This window comes from Melopsittacus undulatus, chromosome 11 (assembly GCF_012275295.1).
Source record: "Melopsittacus undulatus isolate bMelUnd1 chromosome 11, bMelUnd1.mat.Z, whole genome shotgun sequence".
Classification (NCBI taxonomy): Eukaryota; Metazoa; Chordata; class Aves; order Psittaciformes; family Psittaculidae; genus Melopsittacus; species Melopsittacus undulatus.
Window position 1 is genome coordinate 20,095,947 of NC_047537.1, and position 25,852 is coordinate 20,121,798.

At 43.4% G+C, this 25,852-nt stretch overlaps 1 protein-coding gene across 1 annotated transcript in view; it reads left to right on the forward strand.

The window, feature by feature from the left end:
* Positions 1 to 14,827, forward strand: part of HLF (HLF transcription factor, PAR bZIP family member) — a 32,499-nt gene extending 17,672 nt beyond the window's left edge. The window contains exons 3-4 of the mRNA XM_034067680.1: positions 8,978 to 9,198; positions 12,229 to 14,827. Coding sequence (XP_033923571.1) covers positions 8,978 to 9,198; positions 12,229 to 12,444 — 437 coding nt within the window. The 3' untranslated portion in view covers positions 12,445 to 14,827. The remainder of the gene's footprint in view (positions 1 to 8,977; positions 9,199 to 12,228) is intronic.
* Positions 14,828 to 25,852: the final 11,025 nt, after the last annotated feature.

Here is a 25,852-nt window from a genome sequence, read left to right on the forward strand (position 1 = left end):
GTGATATGTAAAGTAGGAAAACACATTGATTTACATCAGAGTGGCATTGAGCTGGTTGTCTGACTGCCGTACCAGGAGCTGCTGCAGAGGGCTTTGTTCAGGACAGTCAGAGACTACTGCGAAATGTACTGTATTGAAGGGAGTAGAAGGGTCTCTGTTAAAGAAACATTTAAGTGCCAAACTTTGTTGGAAAGTTATTTGGTGTGTCTGGATTGTCAACTCATTTTGAAATTTGCAGCTATGGTTACTGGAAGAGAAATCCTGTATTAAACATATGGTTACTGTCAGTAAGGCTGCTGTTGGCTTGCACTCTTCTTAATGATAATTCTCAGTGAACAGGGTCCTCAGTGCATATTTATAAAATGCAGATGATGTGTGTATTTAAAAGCTCCCATATGCAGTGAATTGATTTGCCAGTTCGTGTTGGCCTCAAGGTTACACTCATATCTATTTTTATTTTGAATATATTGATTTTTTAATATGTATCGACTTGGTTTATTGGTCATATTTTTATGATTGATTGGCAGTGGAGAGCCAAAATGAGTGTGATAACTGAAGTAAAATCTCTGTTACTTGTGAACTGGGGGAAAGAGCTTGAAAGGAAGAGCAGCCTCAAATAGCAGTCAAGTTTCCCTGATCCGTTTTGCTGAGATGCCTTCTGAAGGCAGCACAGTAAATGCACTGCTCAGGAGACGGAAGGAGGTTTGACTTTGGTGTCTTGTGGCATTTCTATTTCATCTGGTACATAGTGCAGAATCTGCACAGGGTCATGCAGTGTGCTCGGAATCACAGTTCTGGGCTATGGATGGTTTGCAGAGGAGGTCCCAAGAAGGAAAAAGAATATTAGGATTCCAGGATTTCTTCAGGAAAGGTCCCATCACCACTCTCTTTCACTGCTACCGTTTTTATAAGATAGAAACATAAAGATTTCGGTGTGTGTTGCTTTTTCTGGTGACATGGTTTACCTTCACCTTCCTGCAGGTCTCCCTCTATAAAGCATTGCTGTAGTTTTGTCACAAAAGGAGTGTCCTTTGCTTTAGTGAGCAAAAAAATGTAAGAAAGCAAGAACACAAACTGCAGCACACAGTTCAGGTCTGTGTGTGCAGAACAGATCGAAAGAGAAGAGATTTGCAAGTTCCTGTATCTCTGCCCAGTGACCCCTTTTTCTTAAGGGATATATTCAGACAGCAGCTGATAGCATCTGTTGTCTGTCTCTCAGCCTTGCCATTAGCTACCAATTGGGAGTTAGAGGAAATGTACCTGTTTCACGTGGCTTTTCCATGCCATTTGAAATCTTGCTTGGCTATGTTTTGATAACACACCCAAGCAAGAAGGGCTTGGGTACCAGAACTGGGTAAGAGATACATGAGTCACGGGTGGCATATGCTTTCAGGATTACATGATGGCTTTCTGCAAGACCTGTTTACTCACTGAGAGTGTGCTGTCCTGGGTGTTCATTACCCGAATAAACAGAACAATGTGAGACGAGCTTACTTGGGCTGGAGCCTTGCAGAGCACATTGGCTGTAGCATGAACCCATCTTGAGAACAAGCGTTGTCTTTGTTTTGAGTGGGATTCCACGTGAGGGTACATTTATGGATGTCATATGAGCCTGTTATCTAAAGCAGAGTCTCTATCTAAAATCTACTGTTTGAGACTGGTTTATGAAAGCTGGGTACATAATTGTCCAAGGAAAGTAAAATGGATCTTGTCTCCTTCAGAACAGGTTAAAAATTCTGATGCTTCTCTGGAACCTTCCCTTTAACAAAAGAAAGAAGAATTGTACTTTTTGAACAACTGTAATATACGTGAATTGCCAATTAACAAAAATATACACAGGTATGCCAAAGGATGTCACGAAGCTCCAATGCACCAGAGAATAGCAGCATCTTGAAGTGAAACGTGCTTCTAAGCCAAATGTAAATCAAAATTAAATACCTGTCTGAATGTTCTTTCTTACAGCTTTTCTGTCCCCACTGAATGCCAACTTTGCCTATCTTTGGGAGAAAAGCAGCATCCTACAAGAAAATCAGGCATTTAAAAGGGCTGTGGATTTCATGCTTTTCAAGGATGTGAAAATCCCTGTGCAGTATCCTGGGAGCAGGATCAACCCCTCTGTTTCTGTGTACAGCACTTCTGCAAGGGAAACGTTCAGAACAGGGGCAACTACTTTCAGGCATCTTGCAGGGGCTGGTTTGGAAGGGAATGGAAGTTGGATTTCCTGATAGCTTTCAGAAATGGGGCCTCATTGAGCTGCCTTCACACAGGGCAAGGTTTGCAGAATGCTGACCTTACAGAAAAGTCTTAAACACAGTGGATATAGTGGAAAATTTTACCTGGTGGTGCCTCAAACTTGCTTATTTATTGCTTTTATTACCAGCAGAGCAGTCATAGCATATTGCATGCACATTATTTAACCACATGCAGGAGTTGCAAATCAAGCCCTCAAAAGCCTGCACTCAACTGAAGGCCACGTGTGCAGCTTCAGATAGAACTCCCCTCCCCTTGTTTGCTTGGATCTTGCAGGTTTTAATTACATTATATCCTCTTTTTCCCCTTTTCCCTTTTGAATGCAGAGGTCAGACCAGCTCTGAGTTGATTCAGGGCTGTATGAGGAAGGAAACGGTTGTCTGTCGGATCTTGGATCTTGACCTCATTTACTGCAGATGTGAGAGGATGTGGGGAACGGCAGGAGGAGAAGGGGAAATCTGGCAGGAAGGACAGAAGGATTTTATCTACAGAGGCTGGTTTTGCCACAGAGCTTCAGCAGAATTCTGAGCAAGTCACTTGATGATGTGAGCTTGTCACACTGTGTGCTTGCTTCCCTTTCTGAGAGGAGCCTAGGTTGGGGCTTGTGGGGAAGAGCTGTTTCTGTGGAGCATGCAGATGTAGTAGTCACTGCTAGAGGAAACTCCTCTGAAGCTGCTGTTTGTGTCTGAATGAGGCTGGAATAATTTGTGGCAAGTAAGGTATGGATCCATTTGGATAAACCAAATGGGTCAAACGAGTAACTCCTAAATGAAGGAAAGAGCCTGGAAAAAATAATGTGATCCAAACTTTAAAGATTGTTGCAACCATGACTGTGCTGCGTAAAACTTGATTTTAAAAACCAATTGAAAAGACAACCTGGATTTTCTCATGGGCCACTGCAACAGTGAAAACATTGGAAATGCATAGGAATGGGCCTGACAACACCCTCAGTGTCCTGCCGCTCAGATTGAGTGGAGTATTCTCACTCTTAGGAGTTGAAGGGGGACAGGGCACTTTGCCAGTGCACTGTTTGCTGATCAGAGGATCTGTGGGACTCAGGCATCTGGAGCTGTGTTTGTACCATCAGCACAGGTACTCCTCTGCCCTGTTCCCTCCAGTGATGCTCTTCTCTTGAACACAGTCATCCCAGCCTTTGCTGAAGCAGCCTTCCTCTTCCAGGCTCTCCCACTGTCTTTGGCCACCAATCTACCGCATCCTCACCTCCTTACCCCCTTCTCAGCTTTGGGTCCTAATCACTTAGGGAAACTGCTGCTTTCTCACCAGCCTTAGCATGCAGGCAGTAGATTTCAAGGCAGCCAACAAAAGGGAAATAGCCTTGAGCAGGAGCTGCTCTCGCTTCCAGTGCACAGGCCACTAGCACGGTTCTTTGAAATGTTTGCCAGCAATTTGTAACAGGTTCAAAACGAAGTATTTTTGCTAAACCTTTTTCGGGAAACTGGAGAACCATTTTGGCAGAAACAGAATTGGCACACTTAAATCCAAACAGAGTGGTTGAGATCTGGCTGAAGTCTTAAGGAACTGAAGACGGCATCCTCTAATGGGAAGTGTCAGGCAATCTTAATAAGACTACCAGTCCTGCCTGCAATAATACTGTAGGGGCCCAGAGCAGGAGGCACACAGTGTGGAGAGGGGAAATGACAATTCGTTCATCATTAAATGCACAAGGTTTGTAAACAGTGCTAATATCTGTAAAAAGTACCCATTCTAAAAGCACTTCAATGTGCCAGTCGGTTAGTGTGTGCTAAGAGCAGCGAGTATGTTGTGGTTGTGTTGGATTAAGATCCTTCTTTCTGCAGGAAGTGTTTGCAGTCACCCCGTGTTCAGCAAAATCAAGTTTGTGTAAGATAAGCAACAGAGGAATGTCTGTGCCAGGTTGGAGCACTGGTCAAAATACACGAATCGCTGGTTCAGAAGAAAATAAAGCTCTTATAATAACTGCTTACATAAATACACCCAGAGGTGAAGTGTCTTCTGCACCCCCAGGCAGAGTGGTTTGGTTTGTTCTTCCAGTGGGAGGGCTGGAAGGTCAATGCGGTGCAGCTTGTCATTCCCTTTAGTGCCTGTATGGATTATGGTCTTACTATCTGTGTAAATGTTCTGGTTTCTGTGAGACACTAAAATCCTAATAGTAGGGAAATTGGAAAGGAAGATAAAACATTGCTTATAATATTGTAAGTGGGGAATTATAACCTGAAAGATACTGTCCTTAGGTAAATCTTGACTTCCAGAATACTCCTTCTGCTTTACTGCAGGTGGAGATTTTTGCCCTGTGTTCTGCAGTGAGGTGCCTTCTAGAGGCTGAAGGAGTTAACACAGAAGCAGATGACAGATTAGTCTGGGACAGGCTGTGATTTGGAGTAAGAGAACTATTCCAAATAGCTGGCCAGGCACCAAGCAGATAGACAGTTTGGAAAACATATCGGCAGAGCCGTGGTGTTCTCTGGAGCAGCTCTGGGTGAGGATTAGCTGTCAATTTAACCGCCGCGCTGTAGAGTCTGACTGACATTCCCAAAGTGCCTTTAGTTTATATAAAGAAAAATGATTAGCAAACACATATTTTATCCCTGGGCTGCTAATAAATTGAATAAGAAGCTCCTCTTTTCTTTCCCTCCAATGCATGCGTAAAAAATAGGGGAAAATATTTTGATTAGAACATTTCCACTCCTTTTCTCTTTCCCGTTGCTGTTCTCCAGCCAGCTGCTGAGCTGATGAAAAGTGTGGAAGGGCTGTGTGAGAAGGGAGATCTTGTGAAAATGAGGCTCATTTTCATGGGAGTTGACTCATGCAAAATTGAGTTCCACATAATTTAGCAGGGATCTCTTGCAGTACAGATAAGTCTGTCAAGCAGCGGTTGCAGTTGAAGAGGTTATTTCCGTCTTAACTCTCCTGGGCACAGCTGGAAGGTGGGATGTTTCCAAAGGGGGAAATGAGGAGTCAGGATACAGTGACTGAGCTCCCCACGACACCAGGTCAGCGTTTTGGTTTTGTCGGTGTGTAAGAACGCGATTGTATTTTTGAATGGTGAATTTTAATTATTGCAAGCAATTAAAAGCTGCTGTTCTTTTTCTTTCAGCAGCCGTTCGCTGACCTAGATAACACGAGTGAATGGCCTCAGTTCATTTCTCTTTGAACAAGGAAGCACAGTGAAAACATTGCCATTACGTTGGGTTTCCTCGCTGGCATCTCTGCTGGGAGGAGGACTGGAAGGGCTGGAACAGCCAACCTGCTTTCAAGTCCTTCTCTCTGGAAAATTTTCTGCTATTGCTAGTATCTGCCAGAGCAACACCAAGAGTGTGAGCAAGGGAAGATGTGGGGGCAGCCATAGCAACTGGGGCTGCCAAAACCTGGTGATCCCTTTGCCAGGAGACACCGGGAGCTGTGTCTGTTCTGGCACACTCAGTGTTGCTTGAGTGGAGCTCTAGAAGCGGGAAGGTCTCCAGACAAAAGGCCAGTGTTGACATAGTTGTGGTGTCTCCAGGCCACGGTTGAGACGCATCACTAGGGTGGTATGAGGAGAAGTTTCCATTAACCATTGTTCCCAGCTTGCATCCACCACCACCACCGTGGAGTCCTGCAGCTGGATTTCCAGAAGAGCTTCATGCTCAAAAGCTCTCACTTCAGCAACTGAAATAGAGGGGCTAAGTTCTTTCCAAAACACTTGGCAATCCTCAGCCCCCATTGAGAACAAAGCTCAGCACATGAAACAGTCCAGCCACTTCACTGTGAAGATTTGGCAGAGTGGTTAAATAATACAGAGACTGGGAGGAAAGGCATCTGGCTCCCCATGCTGAGCAGTGAGGTGCTTTACCTTCACTGGCCTTGGTGCCTGGTGCTGGGGGCTTCCTCCTTGGCTGATTCCTTGCGTGTCGCAGCCTCTGACCAGCTCTGTCTCTGGATGTTGTGACAGCTGTGGAGCTTGCTGATGTGAGGATTAGTCGGCTGCTGGGCACATGACGTTCAGATTGCTTGTGCTTATTTGACCTACCTCTGATTGCAAGGAATTTAGTGCATAAAAATAACACCCAGAACAAATTTGGCAGAAGGATGCACGGCTGAAGTGCCATGCACACAGAGGGAAAGGAGCTTGGGGAGCAATGTAACATGAGGCCATGTCCTGTTCTCCTGCAGTAACAGCGGTGCCAAATCCAGCGCAGCCCACGCTGTCTTGGGTTACAGCGAGTTCCAGCACCACATAGATGTAATGGCCATTAGCCAGTAAACTAATGAAGACAGGTTCCTGGCGTGTGTTATTGGCAAAACTTGGTAGAATAAATAAAAGGATAGCAAGTGCCAGGAGTTGCCTCATGTAGAACACTGGACAAGGCAATTCTGGTTTTTCTGCCTGGGGTTTTAGACACCCTGAGTAACTGCTCTCAGTGGAGCTCCTGCTCATCTGCAGGAGTGTGACAGGACGCAGTCAGCCTGCATTGGCTGATGGAGGCGAGGGTACCCTGAAAGTGAGGGATGCCTGACAGGGCAGTATCTTTTGGGCTCCAGGTGATAACGTTTAGCTGCGTGCATGATGTGTTCAGGCTTTGCAGTGGTGAATAGCATTCACCTTGACTGAGCTTCACACCGGCACCTGGGATGTCTTATGTTTGCTGAAGCAATCAGGTCTTTAGTAGTGAGAGCTTCTAAGACCCAGGGAAGTGAAATGTGTGCACACAGGGAATGAGACAGGATGTTGATTGCTATAGGTTCTTCTCCTAGATCACCTTGGGAGATGTGTCCCTCTTCCTTTTACTTTGTTACTGCATTGGGGCAAACCCTTGATTTCCCATGATTAAAAAGAGCATTTTTGCCTGTTTTCAGACAGATACTGTAAAATTTCTTGAGGCCAATGATTACAAAGCTCATGTGGTTGTGTAATAACAGCACATTATAGATTAATGACAATATGTAAACTGATACTGTGTACCTAGAGCTTCGGCAATATTTAAATACAGGTTCTATTGTTTAGGGCAATTAGAAAGCTGAGACAGATTTCACAATCCACTTGACTTTTAGAAACACCCTGTATGCTCACCAGAAATAATACAGAAGTATTTAGAGCCAATGTCTTGCTTTTGTCTTACATCTTTGACAGAACTTGCAAGGTTTGTGGTGTATGTGTCTATACCTTTGCATAAAAAAATACATCAGGCTGTTCTGGTACCAGCATACTCACATCAAAGGAAGCTTTCCTGCGTTTAAGCCTTTAAATAAGCCTGTTTCTGCCAGCCCGTGTATCCGCAATGGGATCAGCCATCCCTTTGGAGCAGGGCTGCGGCCGTGCCGCGGTGCTCCGAGCCGGTCGGGCCGGCGTTAGGGCAGCTCCTGGCCAGGGCTTCCCCCGGCTCTGCTGCGGTGATTTAAACACGGAGCGCCCGCTAGTGAAACCCCTTTGCTACAGCCATGGAGGTGCATTAATGACTCTGATCCTCCTTTCCTCTCCTCCCAGGCCCTCGCTAGCCTTTCCTGGCAGCTGATGTTATCAGCGCTGCCTTAGAGCAGGAGTTACAAAGGCTGAGCTGTCCCTTAGCAAGCCCTGTTTTGCGCAGTGCATTTTCTGTGCAGTGCTGCGATCACCTAGATTTAAATCATGCATTGTTAACGCTGGCCTTGGCTCGGAATTAGCAACGTTGAGCATTTTACACCCTAAATAGCACAGGTATGGGCTCAAATAAGGAAATATTACACAGTCACAGGATGTTTGTGTCCTTGTTCTGACAGCCCCTGTATCCTAAAGGCAAAGTGAATTAGCTAATAGCCAAAATGATAAAGAATAATGGGCTTCAGTCACAGGTCAGCCCTCTGAAGCCTGTGGGGCTTGTGCTTCTGAGGCATGTGAGAACTTCTGAAGATTCTGCCCCCAGGGATAGTCCTGTTTAGGCAGCTGCCTTCAGGGTCCTATTTTGGGAACACTTGGCTGGGATTTTAAATTGGGTTTTTAGTGGGAATGGTGCCTGAATTGGTGCTGGAGGATCCTGAAGGCAATATGTAGGTTTAGAAAAGGAAAACTGAGAGGGGGATATCATTCTTTTCTGGGGATAGGCTCCTTTTTATTAGATTTTATACACCATAAAAGAGCAGTATGGCATGAATCAGTATTCATTGTGGCAGAGCATCTTTAAGAAGTCATTGTGGCCTTTCATGTTCAAGTTTTCTTCATTGTCATTTAGAATATCACAGGTAGGATTTCAAATCTCCTTAGAGGAGTGCTTCAGCACAGCTTGACAGTACATTTTCATGAGGTATTGTCCTGTTGCAAGTACTGTACATCATTGTAAACTGAATGTACCCCCAAAGGTATCTATGAATAAATCTGTGTATGAGAAAACTGGGAGGCATTACCGTGTGGTGAATAAATCGGAGCTAAGTGGCAGTACTTAGGATTTGTTCCCGAGGATGTGATCTTAGTGAAGAGGCATGAGCTGAAGCAGTGTCTAGTGCAATCAGTGTTGGATTCACTGATCTTATGTGGGCATCCAGGATGATTAGCAGCCGGAAATGGGAACCAATTCTGAACATAACGGCATGAGCATGTCTGAATCTGAATATGCAGAATGGGCAGTCTGATATTTAGCAAGAGTAGATACCAAATCCACAGGAAAGCTTGAAGAATTAATCTGTGTAAAGTATTGTGAGATCTTCTAAAATCCATGTCCGGTGATGTTATTTACCTATTTTCTGCTAACATATCTGGCTTTATCCTTTCTTTCTATAGGTCAGATCTTGCCAGCAAACCGAAACACACCAAGTCCCATTGATCCTGAGACTATCCAAGTTCCTGTTGGCTACGAACCTGATCCTGCAGATCTTGCTCTTTCCAGTATTCCTGGCCAGGAGATGTTTGACCCTCGTAAGCGCAAGTTCTCTGAAGAGGAGCTGAAACCACAGCCGATGATTAAGAAAGCTCGTAAAGTCTTCATTCCAGATGACCTGAAGGTAAATTGGAACTGGTGCCGAGGTTGGTTGTACTCTGTAACAGTTCCTCTCTGAGGTACAGGTTTGGGGTATCAGTCTGGTTTCTCCTGTAAGGTAGATCTGCCAAACTGTGTTGTAGAATGAAACTGCCAGCGGTTCTGAATAAGGCTGAGGGGAGGATGTCCCTTATTAGTTATGCAACAGTAGAAATTCATGAGATCAATATTCATATCCTTTGTATGCCAGAAACTTCCTGCGTGACCTTGGACAAGCTTACTTTGTCCCGCTTACGTTGGACAAGCTTACGTTTTCCCACTAATGAAACAGCCTGACCATGTTTCCTTTTCCTCCAGCCTCAGTGTGTCTCATCAGTGTAAATGGTGAATTCTGCAAGGAAGAATCTGTGTCTTTCAGGGTTCATGGAGGTCCCTGACAGTAACAGGATGAAGTATATTGTGTCTTGTCTGGGAGGTGCTTTAGCTCTGTACCAATAGTGTTGTATCCCAGTAATGAGTGGGAACAATATACCAGAAGCCTAGGTGAAAGAAACTAATTTGGTTGTAGGAAAACAGATCAAAACTCTTTTGCTGATCTGTATATTTTAATACAATATTTGTAAGAATAATACTACAGTATTTTAAAAGAAAGAGCACCGTTGTCTATGCCTCTCACTGCTTCCAAGGTATGAAGAGCAGAGAGCACGAGGAGAGCAGAACAAATCGATCAGCAGATTCAGCTTATCCAACAACTGGGAAAATTGCTGATATTTGCAAAATTCTATCCCCAGCACACGCTTTCCAAGAGGATCTTGTCTGTCAGAGGTACTCAGTGCTGGATGCCACTGCCCCCCAACTGAAGCCTGTTGGAGTTGGTGGGAATCCCTGGCTGCGCGTGTGAGGAGACTGGGATGCCACGTGCTCGACCAGATTGATAGCATTAGGGAAAGAAGCTGATGCTGTTTGCTATTTTTATCCCCAAGGATACTGTTGTGCAAGTTAAAAGCACAGAAATCACGATGCCAGTAGTGTTCAGGTGGTTTGTGGCTGTCACTTTGTCTGTGGTATCTTCAGCTTTCCTTTACACAGGTCTGTCTGCACCATGCCAATTACTTACCTAGGCAAATTTTACTGCAGAGAATAAAGAGGCAAAGAGAGGTGTGTGGTACAGAAATGGCTCTAAGGAGACAGGGGTTTGCTGGTAATGGTAAATGCCATTTATCATCTTGTGGTATCTCCTAAGTATCCTTACTCATCAAAGCAAAACTTAACCAAAGATGCTGTTGGACTACCCCATGCCAGAGGTGGAAAGTGCCAGTGTCTTGCATGCTGCAGTGGCACACAGAAGTTTTTAGCCTAAAACTGAGCTACAAGTTCAGGGTCTTGCATTTCCCTGAGATAATCCCATCCGTTGCCCTTGACTCATTTCAGAGTGCTTGACCCAAGTGCTGCTTCTGCCCTGGCATGTGGAGCGGCTGCTGAGTTCTGGGGGAGGGTAAGCAGATTAGATCAGTCAATCGTCTCTGGGTTGCATGTGATTTTGAAATGCCAGCCTTACCTCTTTCAGGCCTGGATTAAGGGATTTGCCATAGCAATTTGTTAAAATAAAGAGGGATGAAGCCTAGGTGGCACACTAATAAATTGCTTAAAGCTGATTTTTATGGAGTGGAATGAGATGGGAAATTATAAGTAAGATTTGGGTCATAGCTTTTTGCTGCATGCTGTTTTTAAGAGGATTTTTGGGGGTCCTATCTAAGTACAGGTGAAGAGCAATTTAGAGATAGGCTGGCTCCACCATTGCTGCACACCTTGTTAAGCTAAACTGATACAGAGAACTTCTAGGGGACTTCTAGCAGTTGTGTTGCTCTTGCTTTGCTTTACGTAAGCAGCTGGAGAAGATGCAGAGCAGCAGTATTAGGCTTGGCCTGGTTTATGCCGAAAGACACAGGAGTGATGGGATGTGTTCAGTGCAATGTAGGACCTGGCTCCTGTGCCTTGCCATGGACATGGTGCTGTGCTTCCATGTGTGGTGAGACAAGAGCCACACAGGCACATGGAAGCTTGTGAAAATGAAGGGATAACTCTGGGAGGAGAAGTGTGAGCTCTACTGACCAGGCAGTTTGAGGCATGAATGGCTGCATCACTTTGTGATGTGTCCCCTTACTCTGCAGGGGACTGAATTCACTTCTCATGGGAGATTCTGTATTTAGTGAGTTGTTCCAAATCTCTAGAACTCAATTCAGTTCCAAAGCAGCACTGAAGCTGCCATTTCACTGAAGGCTGCTTCCTTGGAAGAGTGTGGAAAATCCGGTCAAATGCAGTAGTTGCCTAGAGCCTTTGATGCTCCACTGCAGTCAGGTGATCTCCTAGAGGCAAGCCTTCAGGGATGAAACTTTGGGAATGTGTTAGCTTATGAAACTTCAGTGTTAATGGACTTATTCCTGGCAAAAGTTTATTTCTCCATGCTCAAAGCTGATTGTGTTCTTTGCGGATGGTACCAAAGCAGCCGTCATTGTAATGCCAAGGACTCCCCTCCCCGTGACTAGGGTGGAAACAGGAATGCTCTAGGGCTTTGCAGAGAAAGAGCTTTGAACAGTAAAAAGAGCTGCACAGAAGATGAAATGGATGATACCAGTGAACAGAGTGAACCAGGTGTTGGCTGGCAGAGATGAGCAGGGACATACAAGAGGTAATTAGCACTGCTCCAGCAACGGTAGGCAGTGAGTCATGGCACGCAAAGGTGGATGCGCTAACTAGGTCAGCCGAGATGCATTGTGCTGCTGGAATATCTCTTCCTTTTCCCTTGGAGGAATTCAGTCAGGAGGATGGGGGGGTTGGTGTAAGCATTTTGACAGAATGAGGCATGAGCATCTGTGCTCCCGGGATGGGTTATGCCATGTACATCTCTAACCGTTGTCCCCTGCATCCGAGCCGGGCGAGCAGGATAAGTGAGGCCATCCCGGAGCCGAGGCTGTGGCTGAGAGCACATCCTGGTGGCTGCTGGGTTTACTGAATCCTAATACCCCCTTTGCCTCTCTCTGTGCTTCATGAGCAGGATGACAAATACTGGGCAAGGCGCAGAAAGAACAACATGGCCGCGAAGCGATCGCGGGACGCGCGCCGCCTCAAGGAGAACCAGATCGCCATCCGCGCCTCCTTCCTGGAGAAGGAGAACTCAGCTCTGCGCCAGGAGGTGGCCGACCTACGGAAAGAGCTGGGCAAGTGCAAGAACGTCCTTGCCAAGTATGAAGCTCGACACGGGCCCCTGTAAATTGAAAGGGGGCCAAGGGGGGGGGGTCTTTCTTGTTTCATTGCGGGTTGGCATTTGACTAGATGGACGATGTGTTTCCTGTTTGATAGCACCACACCCAAACCAACCTTTCTGTCTTCAGCACTTTACCAGAAGCAGAAACAAAACTGACTTAAACGTTACTTCTTTCGTTCGCGTATGTGTGTACCTGCGTACGTGTGTTCCCACGTCTGTACCCGTGTGTGTGTGTGCGTGTGTGTGCATGTGGGTGTGTGTGTGCATCTCAGCACTTCCCATTTGTATGAAGCCCTCTTCAAAGGGTGCCACATTTTTACCTGGACTGTTGAGGACCGCCATAGTAAGCTTTTTATTACATACGTTGGGTTTTCTTTCAGTGCTGCTTCAGAGTAGGGGTTTTATGTTATTGTAACCAGCTCCATCCCGAGGGACTCGGAGAGATCCCAATATAAATTATAAAAAGAAAAAAGAGGAAAAAAAAGGAAAAAAAAGTAAAAAAAGTAAAAAAAAAAGTAGATCTCAGTTTTTTGGCGAGTAACGAGCTCGTGTTTGAGTCTGTCTGATCAGAAACGTTAACATGCTAATAAAGTGCACACATAATTTAGTACTACACTGCAGAAATATTAATTTATAGATTGCTTTTGTTGTATTTTAAGTTTTGGTGGTAATTGTCTTCAGATTTAAAGTGCTGTTAGACTGAGTTAGCTGTACTCATTATAGAGCCCATAATGGCTTCTCTGTAGCTATTAAGGTTCCTTTTCTTTCCACAGACCCCAGGTAGGTAGGAGTCCTGTCGATGGACCACAGAGTGTGTATTTGCACTGTCTGTACCTGAAGCAATAATCCTGTTGTACGCTAGCGCGCATGCTGCCCGGGTGTTCCCAGTGGATGTAGGATGGTTTCCCTCCCCAACAGGAGTTTTTAATGTCTTTAACAAAAAGCTAAAGGTAAAAGCCACCTTCACATGAGCATGCTAATTGTGTCCCTGCTCTAGGGAGCGCATGTGTGAGAAGCAGGATAACGAGTTGAAATGAGAACAAAATCGGTAGTATCAACCCAGAGCCGATGTTGAAATCAGAGGGGCTTTTCTGTTCTCAGTTAGTTTTGCATCTCTTCAAGTTCCATTTTGTGACTGAAAATTAACTAAATACTCTGATTAATTTGTTTTTTTCCCATGTTTTGTAATATATTTTCTGTGGATTATCTCTTGCTGTTTTAAGGATCACTTTTATTCAGTTAGAAGAAGTCACTGGTTTGCAAAGGCCATTTTTCCTAGTGATTGTTGTTCTGAGTGTGACATGAACTGATGGTTCTGAACTTTATTGTTTTAAACTCTATTTGCTTCTGAACATGTTTGTTCTAATATAAAGTGGACTTCTGAAAAATGAATGTAAGAGACACTGGTGTATTTCAGAAGGGGATGGTGTTGTCATATACTGTGGTTAATCCAATCAATCGAAGTGTTTACTATAGACCAAAAGGATAGAGATTATAAAATGTATAAAGTTTATACAGAATAATTATAGTATGTTCGTTTTGTACAGTATTTTTCAAGTACAAATACTGACAATGTATTTTGAAAGACAGACATATATATAGCAAAAAGGAAGAAAAAGCTATTCCATGTTTAAAACTATATAGCAAAGATAGATATATATTCTCCATATTGTACAGAAAGGAAATGCTATGGGGTTTGTTGGTTGGTTTTCTTTTCTTAACTAATTCTTTAATATTTTAAGCCTACCACTGGCACACCGGCATGGTCTGTGCTTTACATTAAATTTTGATGGCAGTAATACGGCTTTCCAGGATGTTCCATATTACTGGAGAAGAGAGACTTCTTTACTATTTCCCATCCAAAACACATAAAGGAACGGTTTAATAGGGACAAAGCACAACCTGGATTTTAGTCAACTGTTGATGGGACAGGACAATGTTTTGTAAAGGCAGAAAAATAATGTATAAGACAAGAAATCTCAGTCGTTTCTAATCTGCTGCTGCTGCTAGAATCTGTTTCCAGCTGAAATGTTTCTTACAGCTAGCTCTGTTTGGGGTATACAGTTGTATGTGCTGCATCTGGTTATTAACAGGTGAGGAAAACATGGTGCTACGTCTTGCTCACAGTTCTCGCAGTGTTTTGACCTTATTTTCAAATAAAGAGGTTGTTCATTCCATTAAATCATTGTTCATGCTTCAGGAGGTTGATACAAAGGACTCCCCATTTTGTTCAGCATTAAAAATACCCTCGCAGGAATGGCATCTCTCCAGTATTTTTCCTCAAACGTACCCGAGTTGTCAGCAGCCCTTAACGTGCAGGACTTGCCTATGGAACATTGAGTTTCCGTGTGCTGCAGCAGAGTTTAAAGTGCAGTAAGTTATTTTCTATAAGCCACTGGATGCAGGGGTAGAGAAATGAGACTGGTGGTGTTGGGCACAACCCAGTGTCTGCTACAGCCTCTATGAGATAAACTTCATGTCTCTTCTTAGAAGCAGCGTGACCATGGCAGGGCTCAGCGACTGCTGCTGTGGGTACACTTTCAGCAGCAGCACAGCAAGTGGCAACAGCTTAGAGTCACCCTCACAGCGATGGTTGTTGGGGTGACGCTAGAACAGCCGATGGTGCATATGAGATCAGCTGTACCGAGCCCGAGCCATCGGTGGGCTGTGGTGTGAGCACAGAACTTCCTTTAACGTGTAAAAGGCAGCTTAGAAAAACAGTTACAGCCGATTCTTGTGTTTCCTTTGGGCAGGGAAGGGGTGGGAGATGACGATAGTTTTCATGGGATGGAGAGCACTGATTTATTAAGTCACAGCCACAGAGGAGCACAGAGGTTTCCAGCAGCTACCTCGTCCAGCGGTCCCAAAGCTGCTGCCATGCCTCCCGGCTCCATCCTGCTGTGCGGGTGGACAGGAGGCTGCATGTGTGGCTGGGGCTGGAAACGGGCTGAGGGGGAGCAGGATGGGCTAAATGCCTCCAAAGTGTTCACCCTTAAAACAAGAGAGGAAAAGCCAAGGCAAAAGATGGGGGCTGAAATTCAGAATTGGCTCTGTAACTGGTACAAAGTAAATCCAGGCCAGTTCAGCTCATTTCCAGCTCCTAAGGACAGCTCAGCTGGGCTCATCACACCTCTGGTGGCTTTGTTGCTCATGAAGGAGCTTGTAGGTAAATGAAATTGTAATTTTATGAAAATAGAAATATATATATTTGCAGATTAATGACTAGCTTGTCTGAATAATTCACTGACTTGTATTAAACCCTAAAGAAGCATTGATAAAATGCTGCTTTTTTGTTGTTTTTTTGCTGGAACTTAGAAGTGATTGATTTCTTTTTACAAAGGAATGCCCTCTAGAATCAAATGGCGTTGGGGATGTGTTTGTGAGCGCCATGGGGCTCTCTATGGGAAAGCCCATGGCAGACGAGGCTGGGGGTTATTATTCCTTTTCATTTTCACATGGTGCTCAAGGCACTGACCCTCGCACCATGGGAACAACATTCGGACTTGAATCCATAAAAGCAAGAAATTCCCAATGGAAGGCTGGTGCCAGAGGCTCCGTACTTGGCTGTGCTCTGTAACTGCACATGAGGTGGGTTCAGCAGAGCCAAGGGACCCCGGCATTTGACTCTCTTGCCTCTGTGGGTTTGTAATGCCCCCATTGATGCTTTACAGCTGTTTGTGCATGTGACACACTAGAGATGTGCAGTTCAGTTTGAGTTCTTCGACTTCTTTTTCTATGTGAAGAGAAAAACGAAATGTATTAAAACTCACAAGTGATCAACCATCGTATTTCTGGCAACACCACAAGGCAGCATCTGTTCCAATCCAGGTTTAGCAGCGAGCTCAGCGGAGCTGTGTGACATGAGCTGGATGCAGCCTGCGCTGCTCAGCCCAAATCCTCTTTGTTTTTATTTTATTTTTTGTCTGTTATTCTTAATGTTTAATAAACTTTGAACTTTTTCTTCTCTCACCGTGTGCTTTGGTCTCTCAGTGTGTGCTCTGCTCTGTCAGCGCTTCCCCCGGGGCTTTGGGAGGCTGACTTTGAACCTTTCTCCCCCAAAATGATGGTCTGGGAATGCCTGTGCCCTCCAGTCCTGGCTGTGTCACATTGTGGGGGCTGGACCCCAGGTAATGTGGTGCAGTGTTCCCCAAACCCAGCCCTGCTGATGATGGAGGCTCATCATCCAGTACCACTGCAACCGTGCACTTGGATTAGAGAACAGATTGCTAATTGTGGTATATTTAGTGCTAAAATGTTGTACTTATATCACACTATATAACTATTAAACTGATACACTGTAGGCTATATTACACCATTTACATAGATAGACACTAGACACTTCATGTATCATGGGATGTGATCATGTATTACTGCACAGCGCACAGCCAGTAATACATTCATTAAAATGCTGCTTAATGAGTATTTTTTTATTCTAGCATTCAAAATAATGCGTTAATTTTCATCTCCATTATATTTAATATGTTGTATAGCCCACATAGATAATATATACTACATGCTTTTAGGTACAGAGTTTATATATAATACAGATAGTGAGTGAGAGAAAAAAATGTGTAACTGCCACTCTTTATTAATTGTAAGTCATTAAACAGGTGTATGGGTAATTTTATACATGCATCTGTACACATCTGTAGTTACAGAGGGCACTGATACAAAGGCTGGGTTTAATATATATGTATTTATTATGTGTTTTGTTCAATATGTAGTTGTTAACACACAGGTACATGCACACACATATATACAGAGGCGTGTGTGTAGACACATACAAAAACCACGCACATCTATACACACATGTACCTGTGCACGTGTGTGTGCTCTTCTCGCTGTCCGTCCACCTGCATAGATACAGAGCATGATAGACACATATATATGTGTGTATATATATACATATATAAACATATATATGTGATAAACACATATATGTATGTATGTATATGCACATATATATAGACATACATGATAGACACATATGTATGTATGTATATGCACATATATATGCACATATATATAGATATACGTGATAGATACATATATGTATGTGTATATATGAACATATATAGATAACTGATAGGCATATGTATGTATATATATAGAATCATAGGTTAGGGTCAAAAAGGACCTCAAGATCATCCAGTTCCAATCCCCCTGCCATGGCCAGGGACACCTCACACTAAACCATATCACCCCAGGCTTTATCCAACCTGGCCTTGAACACTGCCAGGGATGGAGCATTCACAACCTCCCTGGGCAACCCATTCCAGTACCTCACCACCCTAACAGTAAAGAATTTCTTCCTTAGATCCAGTCTAAACCTCTGCTGTTTAAGTTTCAACCCGTTACCCCTTGTCCTGTCACTACAGTCCCTAATGAAGAGTCTCTCCCCAGCATCCCTGTAGGCCCCCTTCAGATACTGGAAGGCTGCTCTGAGGTCTCCGTTCAGCCTTCTCCAGGCTGAACAGCCCCAACTTTCTCAGCCTGTCTTCATACAGGAGGTGCTCCAGTCCCCTGATCATCCTCGTGGCCTCCTCTGGACTTGTTCCAACAGTTCCGTGTTCTTTTCATGTTGAGGACACCAGAACTGCACACAATGCTCCAAGTGGGGTCTCAGAAGAGCAGAGTAGAGGGGCAGAATCACCTCCTTTGACCTGCTGGTCACGCTCCTCTTGATGCAGCCCAGGATACAGTTGCTTTCTGGGCTGTAAGCGCACACTGCAGCTGGCTCATGTTCATTTTCTCATTGACCAACACCCCCAAGTCCTTCTCCACAGGGCTGCACTGAATTTCCTTTTTGCCCAACCTGTAACATATATATAAAAAAATATATATACATATACATATATAACATATATATAAAACGTATATATCTACATATACATAGATATATACACAAGTGATAGACACATACCTCTGTTTTTTATATATATATGTAATATATATATAAAGGGCCAAGTTTTAATGGCTAGTATCTTTATGCACAAAAAACATTTAAATAACATAGTCCCTCTCTTGCTCAGCCCCCCTGTGTGCATGCACCTGCTCATTAGTTGCATCTATATAATATATAAAAATGATATATTTTAGCATACTTAAGCACCAACATTAAAAATAATAAAATGTGCCTATTGAAAAGCATATAAAGTTCTATTTTCATAAACCATATTTAGCAGCATTTATTGTTAAAAGTTAGCTTTATATTTACCAATAAATATAGTAGATTTTATTACTATGAAGACTGGCTTTAGTGAGACACAAGTGTATTTGTTCCAACTCACAGACACACAGGTGCACACTGAGCTCTCCATGTAGCTGTCGAGAGTATTGGTTTAAATTGGGTAATTGCACTTTCATAGTATGTATTTATCAGCATTTACTTTATTACTATGACTGTTTTCTTATACATACACTATATTTGCTATAATACACACCACACCTTGCACCATCAGAATTTACTAATTGAATATGGCTTTATAATATATATTTTAAAAGCTTTTATTGTTTTTAGGATAAATATGTATTTCTAAATAATACAAATATATGGTCATACAGCATACTTAACAGACTTTAATAAACTAGGTTTATATTCATGTATCTATAATTGCATGTTTTACTGCTATAAAGGTCTGTGTTTAATAGCCATTACGCATCATGCACAAAGTATATTTGTTACACCATACAGATGCACATGCAAGCGCTCACACACACACACACGTGTGCACCCATACACGTATATAGACACTATGTCTGTCTATCCATATAGCAATTTAGTAATTTAACTTCATGTAGTGTATGTAACAGAATTAATTTTAATAAGCTTTTAATTCTTTGAATACGAAGGTGCATACAAAGAGTCATCACTGACAGAGGGCTCAGTTTGAATATGAAGTGTATATATTATGACCCAAACACCTGTTTGAGTAACAGTCATGCTCAGTTGCTCCTCCCCTATGCACACATGTGTATGTGTTTGTGTGTACACACCCATGAGAAAAAGCTGTATTGAGGTAAGTGATCTATTTTTACACACACACTCCCAGACACACATATAAATTGTGCATTTGATAAAGGTGAACCCCCTGTATTTTATGCCCCATTGGCTGCAGTTTTTAAAAGCTAGGTTCAGTTTGTTGTATACATTTAAAAAGATTTAAACTGGATTTTACTGGTATGAAGATTTGAGTTTTAATAAATGTTAAGTGAAACACAAAGGGCATTTGTTCTAACAAACACTCATATACTCGCTTCTGTGTCAGTACACATTTACCTGTAAAGGCACATAGCTAATGATAACTATAAACTCAATAATTATACTTCCACATAGCACATTTAACAGCAGTTCCTTGGTTCCGATGGCTTCATAGCTTTTTATAGATACACACATAAATATTATTGATATAAAGCACTTATTTTGCTATATATGTTCTATATTATGCACAAAATACACTTAGTGTAATATACAAGCACCTTGACTTTGCCTCTGTGTGTGCCTGTGCACATGTGCTTGTAGCACGTGCCCTCTCTCCCTGTATCCATATATATGAATTTAATAATGATCCTTAATATATTTATAGTAATCTTCTGATTAGTATAGCTTTATGATAGATAAGTAGGTAGATAGATAGATAGGTAGGTAGGTTGGTAGATAGATATTACTGCTATTAAGACCTGGTTTTAGGATATATGTGCTAGATCAGGCACAAAATAGATTTGTTGTAATACATGTATGTGCAATCTCACTTTCATACCTGTGTGTCCATATATCTATAGCTCTATCACCATATATTCATATACTTCTTGTATATACAACATATACATTGTATATACAGGTAGAAATACAATTATCTTTTCATCTATATTATTATATCTATATATAAAACATATAATTTAACAATCTAGGTCTATATGGATCTATAATTATAAAATGTATTGCTATAAAAGGTCTGTGTTTCATATACATTAGCTATTGTGCACAAAATGTATCTGTTTTAACACAATGTCTCTGTGCACATGCATATGTGTATTTATAGCAGTACTTTTAATAATCACATTTTCAGAAAGCCAATTTAACAGCATATTTTAAATATATTTACTTGATATTTCTATATAGGAACTAGATTTTAGTGCTATGAAATGGGCTTTAATACACAGGTACAAATTCCTGGGGCTGTGCCCTTGGCCAAGCCCCGAGCCCAGTCTAAGTCACTACAACCACACTGCGATCATGCCCTGTGCCATGTGGCTTACATAGGGTGTGTATTCACCAGCTTTTTATTAGCATATTCTTATATAATTTAAAACAGCAGGAATATAAAACATGGTTTTGGAGATGTTTGTATTTTTTATATACATTAACACATACAAGGAAATATTTATGCATACAATGAGACAGTCATTGTAATGGTTTACTATAAAACTTCAGAGCTATTGTTAATACAACATCGTTAGTAGCATTTTAATACAATACATAAATATATAAAATAAACTATTTCAGGTCTTTAACAGGAATTATGGTGATAGATAAAACTTTTCAATGTGTGTAGGTAGCTGTAGCCCTATGTATATTGATACATATTTAGAGATATTTATATTTAGCTTTATATATCCACATGTATGCCCATATATGCACATGTACACACTTGTTTTGAAACAAACCTGCAGGTCCCTGAGCCACCTTATAACCCAAAACAGGTTCAATCAAAGTGATTTTTAATTGTGTTTTTAATCAGTCGGTGCCTGGTGCCCTCTGGAGCTTCCCATAGGGAGACACAGCCCAAGACCCCTACTTTAGGTCTGTGTTGAACTCTCCCCTCTCCTTAAAGCAGTTATTCAGGAGTGAAATTAACAGGCAGCTGTATCCACTGCATGTCAGGCAGCAGCAATGTCCTCAGTAAATCTGACCAGGGCAAAAAGAAGCCTTAAAGTGGTTCTTAGAGGTAACAAACAGGACTTGTCACCATGCCTAAGACCGGTGCGTTTCTGCTACACCTTTTAACGTGTAATCATCCCTCAACTATAACTGTGCGCGATGGAAACGGGAGATACCCACGGGTGTGAATGCAAGGCTGTGTTTCATGCCAGCATTTACCAGCTCCCTGCGGCAGCTCCGACACAAGGGGTCACACAAGAGCCGTGCGCTGGGCTCTGCTCAAAACCATCGGGTTTTCCTCCTGATGTCTGGTAAGTTCTCCTTTTCCTCCTCCCTTGTGCATTTCTTCCTCCATGACACCACAACGGGTAAGGGACCGCTCAGAACTGCAGCCCATGGTGAGGGCTGGGGGTACAAAGACCCGGGATCAGGGTACAAACACAGCACCACCGCATCAGCAGCCCCAATTTTAATGGGAAGATATGGAACCAGCCCCACCTTTAGGCAGCAATAACAGCCAAGTTTCACCTGGGACTGATGAAACCAGCCAGAGGGGGTTTCTAATAAAGGCTTTGAGGCAGGGACCTAATTCCTCTCACCTGTATTTCAGGCTCTGATTAACTTCTCCATCTCTGCAGCTTTCAGTCAGAAGACACCTTCACCTGCTCAGCCCCAATGCTTTGCCTCAGCCCTGGAACCTGCACCCACAGTGCAGATGAGCTGGTCCCCATTACCGAGGCCTGGCTCCCATTTCCTTTCTTGCACAGTCCTTCAGGAACTCCCCTCCCAGGAGAGGCTGATTTCTCCTCCTTGAAGTTTTCCCTCTTGGCTCTCTGGTTCCAGGGGGATTACCTGCCCCACGTTCCCTGTTCCCCTCTCCTGGACCCAGGAATACAGCTCCTGCTGCCAACTCTCCCCCCTTTTGCACTGTCACACTTCCCTGTGTCACATTATCAGCAGGAGAACAGTGCCTGAAGCCTCTCTGGAATGCCGGCTGGTGCTGTTAAATGAGGTAGCTGCAAGGAAAGATTGAGGGGATTGAGTCTGAATCCAGGGGAGAAAAAAGAGCAAGGCAAGAAGTGAGTCTCCAGCTGCATAAAAGCTGCCTGTAAGGGCCCTTCTCTGTGCCTGCTGCAAACAGGACAAGGAATAATGGGCTTGAAATACAGTGAAGAAAACACTGCTTGGACAGCAGAAAACCATCTCAGGGGCAGAGGGTGGAACACTGAAATAAACTGCCTGGGAGGATTGAGAAATCCCCATTGTTAGAGGCTTTACACAGCGCGTTGGACAAGCACGTCAGGAATGACAGAGCTGGGCCTGCCTGCAAGCAGAGGATGGGCTAAAAATACCTCAGAGCCCCTCGAGCTTTATATTCAGTGGTTTAGCTGAAGGTTGATTAAACCCCCAGTGCCATCATCTGCTTCAAGAAAAAAGCCATTTCCATTCACTCGAACATGCTCACATAGGAAGAGGTATTTAAAAACATAAAGCCCATATTCCCTTCCTAAACTAATCCTCAGCTTCCCGAGTGCATGGGTTTAAATTTGAGAAGATGGCAGAGACTCCACAACAACGATGTTCAAACCTTTATGATGCTCCTACACCATCGCTGTTTGAATGCAGATATACTGTGGGTTCCCCGAGTTCAGGAGTGCTATGGGTTGGGTTCCAGTGTTCTGACCTCCTGCGTAATGAACAGCTCTGCATCCAAGCATCCTGTGGTCCCTCTGAAGGTCCTGTTGGAGACAAGGCTCGCTCAGCAGCTGCCCATGCCACAGAACCACACTCTGTGGCTGGTCACTGCTCACCACATCTCTGTGTCACTCCTGGAAGCAAACACACCAGGAAGCGAGGAGATGGCTGCTGGAGCTGACACCACTGATTCAATAGGTCTCTACCAATGGCTTTCCACCCACATGAAAATTTAAGGGAGACTTTCAAAGACACCTGAAGGATCTGGACATCCAAATCCACTGCCAGCAGGGCTCATGCTGCTAAGCAACAAAGACATCTGACTCTATCCTTCTGAGAGCACACTAGCCTCATTAGAGCCAATGATGTAACTTCTGTTACAAAACTGGTGCTGCCTTCTCTGCTAGACCTCTGCAAGAGGATTTTGGTTCCCCAGCTTATCCTTAGCAGCAAGTGCCCTGGTTCCTTGAAGGAAACAAGCATTGCCATCCTTACTGCTTGTGGTCAGGCTCACCACAGACAGGAGGAGGGTGCCTAGTGTGAAAGCAGACACCCAGCTCAGTAACAGAACATCAGCACACCCAAACAGGAATCTGACAGCTCCTTTTTACAGAAGCCAGCACTTTCCCCAGAGGCTGGACCTGTAAGAAGGCACAGCTCCATTAGTTCAGACTGTGTTTGTATGGATACTCTGAAAGTGCTTCACATCAAACTCCCTTGTGCTGCATTTTCAAGACAGGCTGCAAAGAAGGTCCAAAACCTGACAGTGAGCAGCCTGGGAGCATTCAGCCCAAGGCACAGTGTTACTTCTACACCACTGCTTGTGCCATGGTTGGCCAGCACCGCTTCCCCCAGCACCACTCTAACACCAAAGCATCCAAACATTTCCGAACAGCCCGTGCACACTTTGGGTGTCTCCTGTGCATTCCCTTTCCAGCCTGTGACAGTGAATTTATGCAGACAAATGATGAATGAAACCCTTTCAAATAGAATGACAGGGAGCAGCCTCTGGCTGTTGATGATCAACAGTCCATGCCACAGGCCACCAACCTGCTACAGGGAAGGCAAAAGGCTGGAAGCGCCTGCAGGGAGCCTTGCCATCCCCATCAGTCCTTTGTTATCTATTTTTAGCTGTAATCCTGTGACACCTATTGATGGTGAAAGCAATTAGCAGAGACTAGCTAAAAATAGCAAAGCATGGAGAAAAGACTTAGTCAAGCACATGATGCGAACATGACAGCCTTATCCTCCAGAGGAATCACGGGGCTGAATACACCACACACCTAAATAAAGAATTGTGTAGGGGTCCTGAGCATGAGGGGCATTTAAGCAAGAGGTTTTATAGGAAAAGGTCTATGAAAAAGTTTAACTTGCTCATTCCAACCCCTGACACACATATCGCACCAAGCAGCAGCTCTACAAATGCTACACCTGTATGATTTATGCAAGGCACATATCAGCATGGAAGAGTTGTTACCAGCTGTGAAAGCCACGTAAAGTCCCATACTGCAATTCCTGATCTGCCACAGCGAGCACCCTGAGCCTCAGGAGCACATTACTCCATCCAGCCAACACTGTACAACTGCTGGTCTGTGGAACAACCAGAGCCCTGCATGCCTGACCCAGGCTTGATGCTTCAATTCAGGTAGAAAACCAATTAGAACAAAGCTGTGTAACACACACATAAAAAGGAAGTGCCTTGTCTGATCTGGGATTTAGTTGGCTTAAGTTTTGGAAAACCAACTGATCCAAACAATCCATGAAGGACCCATTTTCACACCACAGCTCAATGTGGTTTGGACACAGTAACCATGTTTGGACACTCAAGCCTCCTTTGAAAGGACTTCATTACTTCCCTAGAACTGGGAGACAGTAATATAGTTTCTTACTATAATCACAAGCAATTCAGAGGGCTCTCGGGAAAGACAACATTGGAAAAGCAGCCTGTTTGTATGACTGCTTTTGTTAGCAGACAGAAAAAAGGCAATTATTTTCTTTGTGTATATCTGTGTATTGATGCTGTTGAATTAAAACTGCATATTAATTAAAAAGCACACTCTATAATAAACATTTAAATGAATCCTTTCAGATAACTGAATTATTTTTAGACAAACACAATAAATCGTGTCAGAAAAATGTGCCATAAAAGTGACGGGACTGAGAGCCTGGGGTATTCAAAGTACCTGTTCTCCTAGACATCCTCCAGAAAAGTCCATCTGCAAAACACAGGTTATCACTGCTTCAGACTCAGTGTTGCACTTCTAAATGTAGAGGCATAGAAAAGACAGTAGCAAGTGCTTTAAAAACACTTGCTTCAGAAGACAAAGAAATCCCATCTCTGCTATTGCAGCAAGCATTGCTGGGAAAAGCATTGCTGCTGCTCCTGGGAGCAATCTGCCTGGAGAGCTGGAATTAGATGGAGGGGAGGAAATAAGTAAGTCTCTCTGACATACTTGTTTTCCACACAGAAATGCATTTTTAATTCAGCTCGCATGTACTTTATGCAATGATGCTGCTATAGGGATAGCAGCATAATTATGTATTTTAGTGCTATATCATTGAAGACCCCCAGAAGTATACAATGGTATAAGAAAAGTGATCCATAACAGCAAAAGGGAGAACAGCAAGTTCCCAATATTAACCAAATTTAGACATTTTTCCATACCACAAACTGAATAACTTGGGCTGTAACCTTTCCTACTGCTTTTATTGTAAAGAGTTGGCTGAGGGTCATTGGTTCAGCTCCAGATCTCTCATGTCAGGAGCAGCAAGTTGGTCCCTTACTTTCCTGTATAAGTGTTGGGGGGGGGAAGAACAACCACTGAAGATACAAGAGTG